The 14,513-nt window shown below is 48.4% G+C and overlaps 1 protein-coding gene across 1 annotated transcript in view; it reads left to right on the top strand.

Annotated features, from left to right (window-relative positions):
* The window catches only part of SRRM3 (serine/arginine repetitive matrix 3), a 236,955-nt gene that overhangs the window by 126,922 nt on the left and 95,520 nt on the right, over positions 1–14,513 (top strand). The window contains exon 5 of the mRNA XM_029613117.1: positions 4,999–5,067. Coding sequence (XP_029468977.1) covers positions 4,999–5,067 — 69 coding nt within the window. The remainder of the gene's footprint in view (positions 1–4,998; positions 5,068–14,513) is intronic.

Below are 14,513 nucleotides of genomic sequence, written 5' to 3'. Positions count from 1 at the left end.
TGGAAGGCATCAGTCCTTTTGGGGTTCCCATAGACCCTCCAGAGAGAGTTCTGGTCAGGGTGCAAGAATTGGTAAATCAGCGCAATGAAGCCAGGCTGGTCCACTCTCTCGGAGAGACAGTCAGGGGACACCTAACGCAATTTTATGAGGAGTGGACCAGGATCACCTCAAACCAATGGATTCTAGAGATGAGAAAAGATGGCTATGCATTAGAATTTTCTCGCGTGCCCGAAGGCAAATAAGAAGCAGTTCTGGGTACCTTGCCGTGACTCCAGCAGTTAGGAGCAATCATGCCAGTACCATCAAAGGAGCAGGGTCAAGGGAGGTACTCAATTTACTGTGTGGTACCCAAAAAGGAGGGGACTTTTCGATCCATCCTCGATCTGCAAAAAGTCAATGCGGCATTGCAAGAGCCCAGATTTTCTCTGGAGATGTTGCAGATGGTAATAGTGGCGGTCCCTCAAGAGGAGTTTTTGGCTTCGTTGGACTAGACGGAGACATATCTGCACATTCCCTTACGCATGGATCATCAGAAATTTCTTCACTTCATGGCTCTGGGTCACCATATACAATTTCAGGCCCTGCCCTTTGGACTTGCTACAGCACCACACACTTTCACGAAGGTGATGGTAGTGGTGGCACTCCAGAAAAAGGGGATCCTAGTTCATCCGTATCTGAACGACTAGCTTACCCGAGGAAAGTTGGAGGAGAAATGTCGTCAGTCGATTCAGAAGGTGCTGGAAATGTTGTGGACTCTGGATTGGGAGATGAACCTAACAAAGAGTCACCTGGTGCCGACCCAGATGTTGGAATACCTGGGAGCAAGGTTCGACACTCGTCTGAGCAAGGTGTTTCTCACTTCAGAAAGGATTTTGAGGTTGTAGTCACAGGTAGCCCGGATTCTGCAAATGCTGGTTCCCAGGGCCTGGGATTATCTTCAGGTGCTGGGTTCTATAGCATCAACGCTGGATGTGGTTCCATGGGCTTTTGCCCATATGTATCTGCTCCAGAGGGTGCTTCTGTCCCATTGGAATCCGTTGTCAGAGGAGATTCATCAGCCCTTACTGCTGCAGGGGGTCTCCAAGTCCAGTCTCTCATAGTGGCTGTGTCGGCACAATTTGGAGAAGGGGATGGATCTGAAGGTACCAGACTGGATAGTGGTGATCACGGATGCTAGCCTCTCTGGTTGAGGGGCAGTCTGCCAGGGGCAGACCACACAAGGACAGTAGTCACCAGTAGAAGCATCTTGGTCTATCAATTGTTTAGAAACAAGGGTGGTGCGCAGGGCGTTGGTGGCATTTCTTCCACAGATTCAAGAGTCAAATGTTCAGAGTGTTCTCAGACAATACAACAGTGGTGGCATATATCAATCGGCAGGGCAGGACAAAGAGTCAAGCAGTGGCCCTGGAGGCTCAGGAGTTGTTTGTCTGGGCAGAACAACATCTGGAGGAATTGCGGCATTTCATATGGCTGGAGTGGACAACATGCAGGCGGATTTTCTCAGCAAACAGCAGTTAGATCCGGGGTAATGGGAGCTGTCAGCGGAGGCCTTGGATCTCATTCAAGCCAGGTGGGGCAGCCCCCAGCTGGATCTGATGGTGAAGCGAGGCAATACCAAGGTGGTGCGGTTCTTCAGTTGCAGAAGAGAGACAGGGGCTGAAGGAATTGATGCTCTGGTTCTCCTGTGGCCGATGGGAATTCTGCTGTACATCCGGGCAGGATGGTCACGACGTCCATGGTTCGTGGATCTGATTCATCTTGCCGTGGATGGGCCCAGCCTGTTAGCTCATCTGCAAGGCCTGCTCAGGCAAGAGCCTATCTTTTCAGCTTTGAAAGGAAACGATTAAGATTGAAGGGGTACTCGGAGTCCGTTGTGGCTATGTTGCTACAGGGTAGAAGGCCAGCCACCTCGCTGGCTTATGTCAGAGTATGGATGGTGTTCAAATCCTGCTATAGAAATGAGTAGGGATGTGAATCGTGTCCTCGATCGTCTTAACGATCGATTTCGGCTGAGAGGGGGAGGGAATCGTATTGTTGCCGTTTGGGGGGGTAAAATATCGTGAAAAATCGTGAAAAATCTAAAAATCGCAAAACCGGCACATTAAAACCCCCTAAAACCCACCCCCGACCCTTTAAATTAAATCCCCCACCCTCCCGAACCCCCCCCAAATGAGTTAAATAACCTGTGGGTCCAGCGGCGGTCCGGAACGGCAGCGGTCCGGAACGGGCTCCTGCTCCTGAATCTTGTTGTCTTCAGCCGGCGCCATTTTCCAAAATGGCGCCGAAAAATGGCGGCGGCCATAGACGAACACGATTGGACGGCAGGAGGTCCTTCCGGACCCCCGCTGGACTTTTGGCAAGTCTCGTGGGGGTCAGGAGGCCCCCCACAAGCTGGCCAAAAGTTCCTGGAGGTCCAGCGGGGGTCAGGGAGCGATTTCCCGCCGCGAATCGTTTTCGTACGGAAAATGGCGCCGGCAGGAGATCGACTGCAGGAGGTCGTTCAGCGAGGGTTCCGGCGCCTCGCTGAACGACCTCCTGCAGTCGATCTCCTGCCGGCGCCATTTTCCGTACGAAAACGATTCGCGGCGGGAAATCGCTCCCTGACCCCCGCTGGACCTCCAGGAACTTTTGGCCAGCTTGTGGGGGGCCTCCTGACCCCCACGAGACTTGCCAAAAGTCCAGCGGGGGTCCGGAAGGACCTCCTGCCGTCCAATCGTGTTCGTCTATGGCCACCGCCATTTTTCGGCGCCATTTTGGAAAATGGCGCCGGCTGAAGACAACAAGATTCAGGAGCAGGAGCCCGTTCCGGACCGCTGCCGTTCCGGACCGCCGCTGGACCCGCAGGTTATTTAACTCATTTGGGGGGGGTTCGGGAGGGTGGGGGATTTAATTTAAAGGGTCGGGGGTGGGTTTTAGGGGGTTTTAGTGTGCCGGCTCACGATTCTAACGATTTATAACGATAAATCGTTAGAATCTCTATTGTATTGTGTTCCATAACGGTTTTAAGACGATATTAAAATTATCGGACGATAATTTTAATCGTCCTAAAACGATTCACATCCCTAGAAATGAGGGCCCAGATCCTTTGTGGGTAGATATTACACAAATCTTGGCATTTTTACAGCAGGGCTTGACCTATAATTCACTTCAGATACAGGTGGCAGCCTTGTGTTGCCTTCGTTAGAGATTTCAGGGAAAGCCTTTGGCTGCCCATCTGGATCTCATACGTTTTCTCAAGGGTGCCAAACATTTGCGGCTGCCAGTAATAAAAATTTTAACGTAGTCTTGTGAAGTCTATATAGTGCCTTGTTTGAGCCTTTACGAAGAGCATCGCTGAAGGATGTCACCTTGAAAACAGTGTTTCCGGTGGCGATTTATTCGGCTAGATGGATTTTGAAACTCCAGGTTTTATCCTGTAGAGAACTGTTCCTGCGAATTTCGGACACTGGGGTGACTTTGCATACCATGCCCTTGTTTTTGCCAAAGGTTGTTTCTTCTTTTCATCTCAACCAGACAGTGGAATTACCAGCATTTCCGAATGTGGCTTCGGAAGGATCAAGTGCAAGGGAACTTCACTTATTGGATGTTCGGCAGACTCTGTTGCGTTATATTAAAGTCACTAACAGTTTCCGTTGTTCAAATCATCTGTTTGTTTTGTTTGGGGCCTCAAACAAAGGATCCAAAGAATCTAAAGCCACAATTGCTCGATGGTTGAAGGAGGCTATTTTTTCAACCTATATCTGCAAAGGTCAGACAGTCCCGGAAGGGTTGTGGGTGCATTGTACTAGAGCACAAGCGGCTTCCTGGGTGGAGTGTCAGTTGGTGTCTCCTCAAGAGATCTATAACGTAGCGACATGGTCTTCCCTTCACACTTTCACTAAGCACTACCGTTTAGATGTGCGGGCTCCAGGGTAGGCAACCTTCAGTGAGGATGTGCTGCGAGCAGGTCTTTCAGGTGCTCGCCCAGTGTAGGGGAGTTTGGGTACATCCCACTTGTCTGGACTGATCTGGGGTATGGGTCTTACCTGCTAATTTTCGTTCCTGGAATACGTCCGTTCAGTCCAGAGACCTATGCCCTGGTACCGAAAGACCGATGTAGTTGTGATAAATATTATGTTCTTATTTGCATATATTTTGAACGTTAGGACTGATGGGTTTACAGTGCCTTTGTTGGATGTAAGGGCTTCATTTCAGGGGGCCCCAACTACCTTCGCCATGATAGGGGGCTTTGTTTATTGCTTTGAGTTTGTGGGTCAACTTGGCTTGGGTACAGGTCAATACTGAGGGACTGCAGGTGGCACTCTCGGTTACATAGCAGTGCCTGAAAAGTTTTTATTCTCTGCCTCCATCTGCTGGAAGGGATGCAGAACCCACTTGTCTGGACTGATCTGTAGTATTCCAGGAACAAAAATTAGCATATAAGAACCAATTTTCCTTTCCAATGCAAAATCTGTTTGGAGACTCCGGCAGAATATGGATGATGTCAGTGATGGAGACTTCTGCGGAATACAAGGACTTAAAATAATGGGAATGATCAAAATGTATACTGCAGGGCTGCGAGTAGCAGAGACTCCAGCAAAATGCAAAGCACAGACTCCCGCCAGGGACTCCCACTGTCAGTCTGCATTATTGGCCTGCCAGCAACACAGCCTTCTTTTGAGATGTGCCACAACCCAGCTTGGAAATAAATTTAGTGGCTGTGGTGTAGAGCAGACTAGTCAGAGACTAAATCGGGAACATTACATCATGCAGAACATATGTTCAAAGGCAAGTTACACTGTCTGCTGTATCCAAAGCACCAAGGTGAACATGTTCCATGATCTTGCCTGATAGACATGCTGGAGAGGGTACAGTCATGGGCATTTATATGTTGCAGTCTGCCTCAGACTGCAGATGGGATGAGCCCTATGAGCAAACATTTGGGGAAGCCCTGCCTACAGACATTTGATGCAAAATGGGACCTGGGTAACTAAGAGATTGCCTGTTTTTCCCTTTCAGCTGCAACAGTTCTTCACCAATCCGGAAGGAAAAGAAAAAGAAGACTGGGAAAAAGCATAAAAGAGACAGGTACTGCTTCCTGCACTTTCCTTTCTCCCTACCAATGAAAATGGAGAGGTAGATAGAGAATGCCTCTCATTCATCCCACATAGACTCCCGGCCATCACTGAAAACCGAGGCCGTGGAGGAAAGTACTGTTAGAGATCGTCGCCCCTTCTCTCTCCGTCAAATTGGGTCTTCATCTCACATTATAGTATGTCTTACCCCATATACAGTAATAATACTTATCGTTTTTATAGCACTGCTAGACACACACAGCACTGTACAATAGTGATTAGTATTCAGTTACACAAGTCCCTGCCCTACAATCTAACAGGGTAATTTTCAAAGGACAATGTACATCTAACATACTATTGTAGCAATTTTCAAAAGCCCATTTACCTGCCTTAAGGGCACTTATTGCAAGTAAAACGTATTGGCAATTCAATATCCTTTGAAAATTGCTACAATATATGCTATTAAATTGCCACTAGGTTTTACCCACATTAAATGCACTTAATGTGGGTAAATGGGCATTTGAAAATTGCTGTGTTAGTATGTTACTTTTACATTTTGCTTTGAAAATTATCCTGTCTGAGGCAATGGAAGTTAAAATGACTTCCCCCAAGCTCACAAGAAGTGTCAGTGGAGGAAGCGGGATTTGAATCCTGGCTTCTCCAGTTTTCAGCCAATTGCTATAATCACTAGGTCCTCAAGACTTTGCTGGGTAGGACCTGGTGCAGGCCCTGCATTAGGCCTCTCTCCTGATTTTGAGTAGCAAGTGAATGGGCTATGTATTATAGTTTTTCAACCTGCCTTCCTAAAATTTCTCCAAACCTAGGGCTGGGGACAGCAAAGTTCAGAACAATGTCCCGGATCAGACATGGACTTGGATCCGATTGGTTTGTTCAATGTGTATGTGTGTGATGTCACTTGTGACATCATAGCCATCCTTGACCAACATTAAGTAGTAGATAATTTAGAGCTCTCCCAGTGGTTCAGGAGACTTGCTGGGGAATCAGCTTAGAGAAATGCACACTGAATGACTGAGGACTGAATATTTGAAACAATACAGAGAGGGTAAAACATACACATTTGGAGATGCCTTTTTTTCAGCCCCTCCTTGAACAATATGGTACTTCTCCCTGCATTTGCAATCTGATCATGAATTTCACACTCTATAAATATACTTTTTTTAACAAAAGTATAAACCTGGGGAAGTAATTTTTTCTCACAGCATGCAATGTAACAGTCTGGCTGGCATTTCTACCATTTTCAGTCTCTCTGGATGAAATTTTGCCATCTCTGACTGCCTGCAGCCAGTCCCAACATCATTCCTGCAGCTCTAAGCCCCAGTAACAGAAAACTGCAAACATATGCAGGTCTCCCTTTTTCTTGCCTTGTGGACCACAGCTCTCCCTGTAACTCCTGGCCTGCTTGATGGCTCAAAGACAGTGCTGTACGCTGCCATGCAAAGCGTTCCTCAGTTTGATGCCCGAGTCAGGTCTCCTGCTGCTTAGGTCAGCTAGGGCTGGGAAATGCTGCAGTAGGAAAGAGGTCATTGCTCACTGATGACCTCTAGCTGATCAGATTCAGCTGCAAACTGTCCAGAGTAGCAGGAAAATTAAGCAGTTTAAGTGACATTTGAATGGTCCTGTTAATTGGTAATTTTTAGAACTTACATGTTTCAATTATGCATGTGATTTCTTTTATTGTAAACCACTGCAACCTTTTTTTTTTTGTGAGAATGCAGTATAGAAATGAAGGCTCATGGATCAGCTCCCAACCCTGGTTCTGATTTGTGCTGGAAGTAAAAAGGAACAGGAGGACGCTGCCAAGTTAAAAAAAAAAAAAAAAGTAGCAGATCATGCTCCATTATCCAGTCCTTTAAGGATTAATGAGGGCTGCAGGCTGGAGAAGACCCTGAACCCTTCAGTGCCTCTCCTCAGTCAGCAGGGGTCACTCTTGCTGTGAGGGATTGTTCTTCCTCTCCAGGAGCCCAAGTAAATTACCCCTTTTTTTTATAAAGGGCTTGGTAGTGTAGTTCCTCCTTTTTTTCAGCTCAGTCGGAATCGGAATTGCTGCTGGGATCCTGGTACCAGTCACAGCCACCTAGGTCATTCTGGTCCTTGTGTGCAATGATGCTGGGGTTAGAAGGCATGCACCGGGGCTCCTTCCGGAATCCCGAATCGTGGCTCCTAAATCCAACCACCAGCCCATCGACCTTAACGATGACCAGGGCTCCCCTCCTCTCCCAGAAGCTGTGAATGCTGCCTCCGCAGCATCCCCAGCCCTGGCCAACCCGAGACGTGAAAGAGCCGCTCCAGGAATCAAACCAGGCTGGCCCCATGAATCACGCTACTGGAAGACAGCAAGCCGGGTGGTCTGTGTCGCACTGCCGCAAGATGGATCCCTAGAACTACTACTATTAGCAATGACATTAATAATCAAGGTCCCTTACGCTGCTGCTTATGCCCCACTAATTGCACGAGTTGCTATGCAGTTTATCTGCCTTTTGCTGCTTGCAGAGACAAGACCTTCGAGTGCCTCGTTTCCAGCCTCTTCCTCCCTCCTGTTTGATTAAACATTCTACCAGTCATCCACCACCTCTCCCTCTGCAGGGATCTCTAACTCCAACAAAACAATTCCAAGGAGCCTCTTGGAGCTCTGAAACGCTGGAATGTGGACTGCACAGGGTATTTGTTGAGTGGAAGATGAGGAGAGCAGGAGCAAGGTGAAAGGAGGGGGCGTGCGTGCGTGCAGAAGCGCAGTGCAGCACTGCAGGCACGGCAGAGTGAATAATGCATGGGGTGGGACAGAGAGGCGCAATACTGCGTGCAGAGCAGCTCCCTCATATCCTGCTCAGCACTGCTGCGTTGGCTGCCATGGGAGCTCTGCCCTAGATTCGTGAAACTCTCTCCCCCCCCTCCCCCCATCCGATGAAGTCAGGGTGAGATAGATTTATGAAGATGTGATTACTGTATGTAGAAAAAAGACGTTCACTAAACCAAAAGGAACAAAATATGTTGCGGACAAAGCACCCTCTGCAGCAGAAAGGGAGAGATGATTTTATTTTAAAGGAGACCACCTTTCATTTGCAGCCACCCTAATTCCCACCAGCAACAAACCAGTGCTCCCTTCAGAGCCCCAGACTCAGGTTACCCTGACCTGGTGACTAGGCATTGCTGTGGGGTGATGCCAACTTATTTAAGCATTTCCTCTGTTACGCATCCAGACTTGACAGGTCCGAAGTGCAAGGAAGTGCTCAATAGTCAGCCCTGATCTCTCACGGTGCTACCCCGGAGCCAGCAGGGCCAGCCATCACTGGGCACTGGCCAGGCTGCACTGTATACCCGTGATAATGCCTGACATCAGATTCTACAGAAGGTCTCAAACGTGTCACCGGTGCATAAATTTACAATTATTTACCAGAATAAGGACAGAGATTTCATAACTTGCAAAACTGAATGTTCCCTGAACTATTGGAGGCTTGGACTTTGAATAATGAGAAATTACTACTTACCTGATAATTTCCTTTTCTTTAGGATAGTCAAATGAATCCAGAACAAGTGGGCTATGCACCTCTACCAGCAGATGGAGACGGAGCAAACTGACGTCACAGTACATATACCCCTGCAGTAACATCAGCCTGCCAGTATTCACTTCAAAAGCAACCGTGGACAGACTAGCAAAGCTTGATTAAACAGATAACCATTTCAATACTCAGCCAACAGGCAACGCTGAGCTCAGACAAGAATGTATTAACACTAGTCTAGGGACTGGATGAACACTTACCAGTAATCCCTGTAACATGTAGCCATGGAGGAGGACCATAATACAACCATTCGGCAGCCAAGGGAAGGAAACTGGATTCATCTGACTGTCCTAAAGAAAAGGAAATTATCAGGTAAGTAGTAATTTCTCATTTCTTAGCGTCCAGTCAGATGAATCCAAAACAAGTGGGATGTACCCAAGCTACTCCCAAATAGGGCGGGAGGCTGCTCGCTGTCCGGGCCTCACATCCTGATAATAATCCCTGGAAAAAGTATGTAACGAAACCATGTCTCATCTCGGCAAATGTCGACGGGAGACAACAATTTCATCTTCGCCCATGATACTGCCTGAGCCCAGGTGGAATGAGCCCTGACCTGACTAGGCAATGGCTTCCCAGCATCAACATATGCAGCCGTGACTACCTCCTTGATCCAGCGAACTATGGTAGCCCATGAGGCCAGTTCTCCCTGCCTAGTACCATCGTGAAGGACAAACAGGCGATCCATCTTCCATAAAGGCTTAGTAACCTCCAGATATCAGACAATATGTCTCTTGACATACAAGGGTCGCAACAGACAATACTCCTCTACATCTCATTTTCCTTCCAGAAATGGCAGGAAGATGGACTGATTCAAGTGAAAATTAGTGACCACCTTCAGTAAAAAGGAACAGTACGCAGCTGTACTACCCCTGGAATCACCCGAGGAATGGCTCCCGGCAAGACAAGGCCTGCAGTTCGGACACTCTATGCGCAGAACAAATTGCCACAAGAAACACCATTTTCAAGGTCAATAACCGCAAGGTCAGGTTACATATCGGTCTAAACTAAGACCCGCTAAGAAATCCAATACCAAATTAAGACTCACAAGATGGATTGAGACTCAACGGTTACACGCTGAACTGGTCCTCAAAGGAGGGGGTGGGGGAGGGATGGGGAAGGGGGAGGTTAGGGTGTGACTGGTGGTTGAATGAGGTACGCTTGTGGTGTTTAGGGTATGTTGCGGGGGTGTGGAGTGGGGGATTGAGGGATGGGAGGGTTCCTGATGGCAAACAGAAACTCAGGGATTGGTGGTATCGTAGATTTTTATGATTGTATGCTCCTACTGTTGTACCGGTTTGATAATGTACTTTGTTGCCTAAGTTGGCTGTAGCTACCTATGTGTACTGCTATCCCTGTTTAATAAAAAGTATTTTGGGAAAAAAAAAAGACTCTATAAGGGCACTGGAAACCGCAAAGGAGGACGAAGATGTTTCACTTCTTTCAGGAACCAGGCCACATTACGATGAGCTGACAAGGATCCACCATTCACCTGACCTCTGAAACAGGCGAGAGCCACTACTCTTACCTTTAAGGAATTAAGTGCCAAGCCTTTATTCAAGCCATCCTGCAAAAATTCCAAAATGAGTGGGATCTTGACTAAACAAAGAAGAGTATCTCAATCCTTACACCAGGCCTCAAACAATCGCCAAACCCGCACATAGGCCAAGGAAGTGAAGAACTTTCTAGCTCTTAGCAAGGTGGAAATCTCTGCCGCAGAGTATCCATGTTTGAGCAAGCGAGCCCCTTCAAGGGCCATACCATAAGACAAAATCAATACATATCTTCATGAAGAATAGGATCCTGCCGCAACAGATCCCTGTGCGCCAGAAGCCAAAGGGCAATTCCACCAGGAGCCACCGCAGATCCGCATACCACGGTTATCCTGGGCCAATCCAAAATAATCAAGAGCATGATCCCTCTGTAGTGCTCAATCCTTCGGACTAGTCTGCCCTCATGGGCCATGGAGGAAAGGCATACAGCAACTTGTCTTCTGGCCACTCCTGCACCAAGGCATCGATCCCCAATGACTTTGGATCTCTCCTGCGATTGAAGAATTGCGTAACTTTCGCATTGAAAGAAGTTGCCATCAGGACTAGAAATGGGAGACCCCAGCGATCCAGAATCAGCTGAAACACATCGTTAGATAGCGCCCATTCTCCTGGGTCCAGACTTTCTCAGCTGAGAAAGTTTGCTCTTACATTGTCTTTTCCTGCTATATGTGAGGCTGAGATCATCTGGAGATGTAGTTTGGCCCATTCCATAAGTTGATCTATCTCCTGCGACACTTGTTGGCTCTTGGTTCCACCCTGCCGATTTATGTAAGCCACAGTCGTTGCGTTCTCTGACATTATCCGGACCACTCAACCCCGCAGCCTGTTGCTGAACTGCAAACAGCAAGCTAAACTGTCCTGGCTTCCAAATGATTGATGTTCCAGAGAGACTCTTCTGCAACACAGCGCCCTTGCACTGTCAGCTCCTGACAGTGAGCTCCCCAACCATGGAAGATCACATCTGTCGTCAGTACTGGCCAGTGCAGTGGTGCTGGGGAAATTCTCTTTCTTAGATGATCTGGCTGTAGCCACCACTGCAGTTGGGAGGAGACCTCCATCGGCAGGTGAAGCCAAATTGAATAGTCCAGAGTTTGCGGGTTCCACCGAGAAAACAGGGAGCGCTGAAGAGGACACATATGCACTCTTGCCCTTGGTTCCACTTCCAGGGTTGCTACCATTAAACCAAGTACCTGTAGGTAGGACCATACGGTCGGGCGCAGAGTGTTCATCAACAGACGTATACATCAACTTCTGAATTCTTCTGAATACAAGCTTCCAACAGGAAAAGCTTGCCAAGCTTCGTGTTGAACCAACCCCAAGGTATTCCAATGAATGAGAAGGCTGAAGACTGCTCTTGGCCAGGTTTACCACCCAGCCAAGCTCCTGCAACAGGCGACTCTCTTCTAGTGACTTGGCACGAATCAGCCAGTTGTCCAGATATGGGTGTACTAGGATCCCATCCTAACTACCATCATTATCTTGGAAAATGTTCTGGAAGCAGTGGCCAAACCAAAAGGTAGTGCCCAAAACTGATAATGGCGTCCCAGAACTGCGAACCGCATTCAAATGGGAATGCGAAGATACACTTCAGATAGGTTCAAAGAGGTCAGAAATCCCCTCGACTGCACGGCCATTATCACCGAGCACAAGGTCTCCGTGCGAAAATGCATCACCCGCAGATGACGGTTGACATCTTTGAGATCCAGGATGGAATGAAAGTATCCCTTTTTTTGGGCACAACGAAATAAATGGAATATTGCCCCATATTTTCTTGAGACGTGGGCACTGAAACCACAGCTCTCAGACTGAGGAGCCTTGCCAATGTATCCTCCACTGCCTGCTTCTTCTGCAGGAAGTGGTAAGATACTTTCATCAGTTGACCACTTCCTCAGCCATAACTGATGCCTGGCAGCTGTTACTAAAGCCACCCCTCTGACTGAGGTGCAGACCAAATCGCAGCTTGCATCTGCCAAGAAGGCGGCTGCTGGCTCCACAATTGCCCTGGAATTCACCCCAGAGTCATCAACCTCTTGAGAGAGAAGTAAACAAGAGCAAGCCACCAGGGAACAACAAAAAGCTATTTGCAAAGTCATTGCCAGTGCTTCAAATGCCTGCTTAAGGATAGTTTCAATCCTCCTATCGTGTTCATCCTTCAAGGCCACTCCTCCCTCTAGGGGGATAGTCGTCCGCTTGGAGACTGCAATTACAAGTGCATCCACCTTCGGAAAACATAAACGCTCTCTCACTACCAGATCCAGAGGATACAGGCCTTCTAAAACCCAACCTCCTTTGAAATTAGCCTCTGGGGCACCCTACTTCAAGATCAATTAATTCTTGAATGGCCTCCATCACAGACTTGAATGGCCTCCATCACAAACCAAAATGAGATTTTTCTTTGGCTCAGACATAGAATCTGCTCCAGGTATTCCCAGCATTTTCAAGGTCTGGGAAATCAGGGCTGGCAGTTCATCTCTATAGAAGAACCATAGTACAGTCCTATAAGGTTCTAATCCTAGAGGAATTTCACCATCCTCAAGAGTCAGGATCGGCCTCATCATTCATACCATCTGGATCTCTATCAGGCAGTCCTGCTACTACTCTAGGAGTTCTCCAGCACTTAACAGTAGATCCTGGAAAGGTTTGAACCTGCAACTCTGCCCTGGGAGCATGGGATGGGGCTAAGGACTGCACCTGAAGAAAGGCTTGCAATCCCTGGAAAAATTATACCCATGAAAATGTAGAAGTATCCAAACCAAGAGGTACCTGAGGCATACTCACTAAGTTGCCTTCCCCTGCTGAAGAACCAGTTAGGGGAGTTCCAAAATCAGGTACCCCTCCTGAAATGTCTTTACCCAGACCTACTGTTACGTCGGAGGTGGACCCTTGGGCCGAGGTAAGGTTGGTAGTCGGTGGCGAATGGGATCGAATCCAAGAAGGCTTCTTGGGCATCCAACTCTCCTGGTGACGCTCTTGGAGGCGGTGATCGATTCGGCCTGCCAAGTCTAAAAGATCCTCAAGAGAGGAAGGGAGATCCCTTGCAGCCAACTCATCCTTCAGCTGTGAGGAAAGTCCATCCAGGTAGATGGCTCGGGGGCAGTCTTCCTGCAAAGCGAGCTCGGTAGCCAAAGTCCGAAACTCGATGGTATAGTCAAAGAGACTTCTTTGACCTTGACGAAGATGTAGTAAGTTAATGCTTGCCACGGCATGCCGCCCAGGATCATCAAAGGTCTGTCGGAACATGGCCACAAACTGAGTCAGGTCCTTTAACAAGGAATACGAGCGTTCCCATAAGGGGGAAGCCCAAGCCAGCGCCTTCCCCTCGAGGTGGGATAGGATGAAGGTGACTTTAGTTAACTCGTCCTGGAAGATGGAGGGCTGGAGAACGAACTGCATATAACATTGGTTAATAAACCCTCAACAGAGTCTGGAGTCACCATTGAAGTGCGGGGGCGCTGGGAGGGCCAACAAGGCTTGAGGCATCGATGGAGATGGCTGTGGATGAGGAGGAGCCGGCATAGAAACTGGACTATTGATGAGAGCATCAAGCTGGCGTGAAGACGATCCATGGAGAAGGCCAATGCCTCAAGAAACTGCTGCTGTTCTTGTACCTTGGATGCCAGGCCTGGAATGGCCTGGAGGGCACGCAGCTCCACCAAGTCCATGGCCTTTGCAACCTGTTGCATCAGAGGTAGACCCTTGGGCCGAGGTAGGGTTGACGCAACCTGTAGGCGAGGACCTATGGGTCCCCACCATAGGCAGGTGGAGTGGGCTGATAAGCAAAAGGCGCTGGAGCTTAAGTATACTGAAGAGTTTGACGTCATCATCCGGGGCAGCGGCCAGGTTCCTGCCGCGGGCCCTTCATAAGGATCAGCGATGCGCATGTGCCTAGGGAGGGGCGCGCCGGAGACTGGGGAAAGGAGGAAGACCTACATCAGAAAACCCTCCTCTGTCTGTATTTTTTTTTCAAAACTTACCTCAGCTCAGCCTTACCTGGCTGAGTACAGAGAGGATCTCTGGCTGCAGGGGTGACACGGCATATGCCGTCACCGTCCCACTCGGCTTCCTGCACCTGCTGCCTTTTTTCAGCTGCTTAACAGCTAAGTGCATGCCGGCTGAAAAACCAGCTACCGGACCAAGGCACTCATCTGAGGGACCACAGAAAGCACCTCAGGAATTTTCAACTGGGGGAGGGACCTTTTGGTGTCATCGCTGGAGAGTGGGACAAATTTATTTTCCTTATTTCTCCTTTTTCAAATCAAAGCAATCCCCAGTAGGGAGATGCACATCCACCATCTGCTGGAGATGGAGAATACTGGCTAGGAATGTGCATT

This window comes from Rhinatrema bivittatum, chromosome 8, assembly GCF_901001135.1.
Source record: "Rhinatrema bivittatum chromosome 8, aRhiBiv1.1, whole genome shotgun sequence".
In the NCBI taxonomy this organism is placed as follows: Eukaryota; Metazoa; Chordata; class Amphibia; order Gymnophiona; family Rhinatrematidae; genus Rhinatrema; species Rhinatrema bivittatum.
This window is presented reverse-complemented; position numbering and strand designations above follow the sequence as displayed.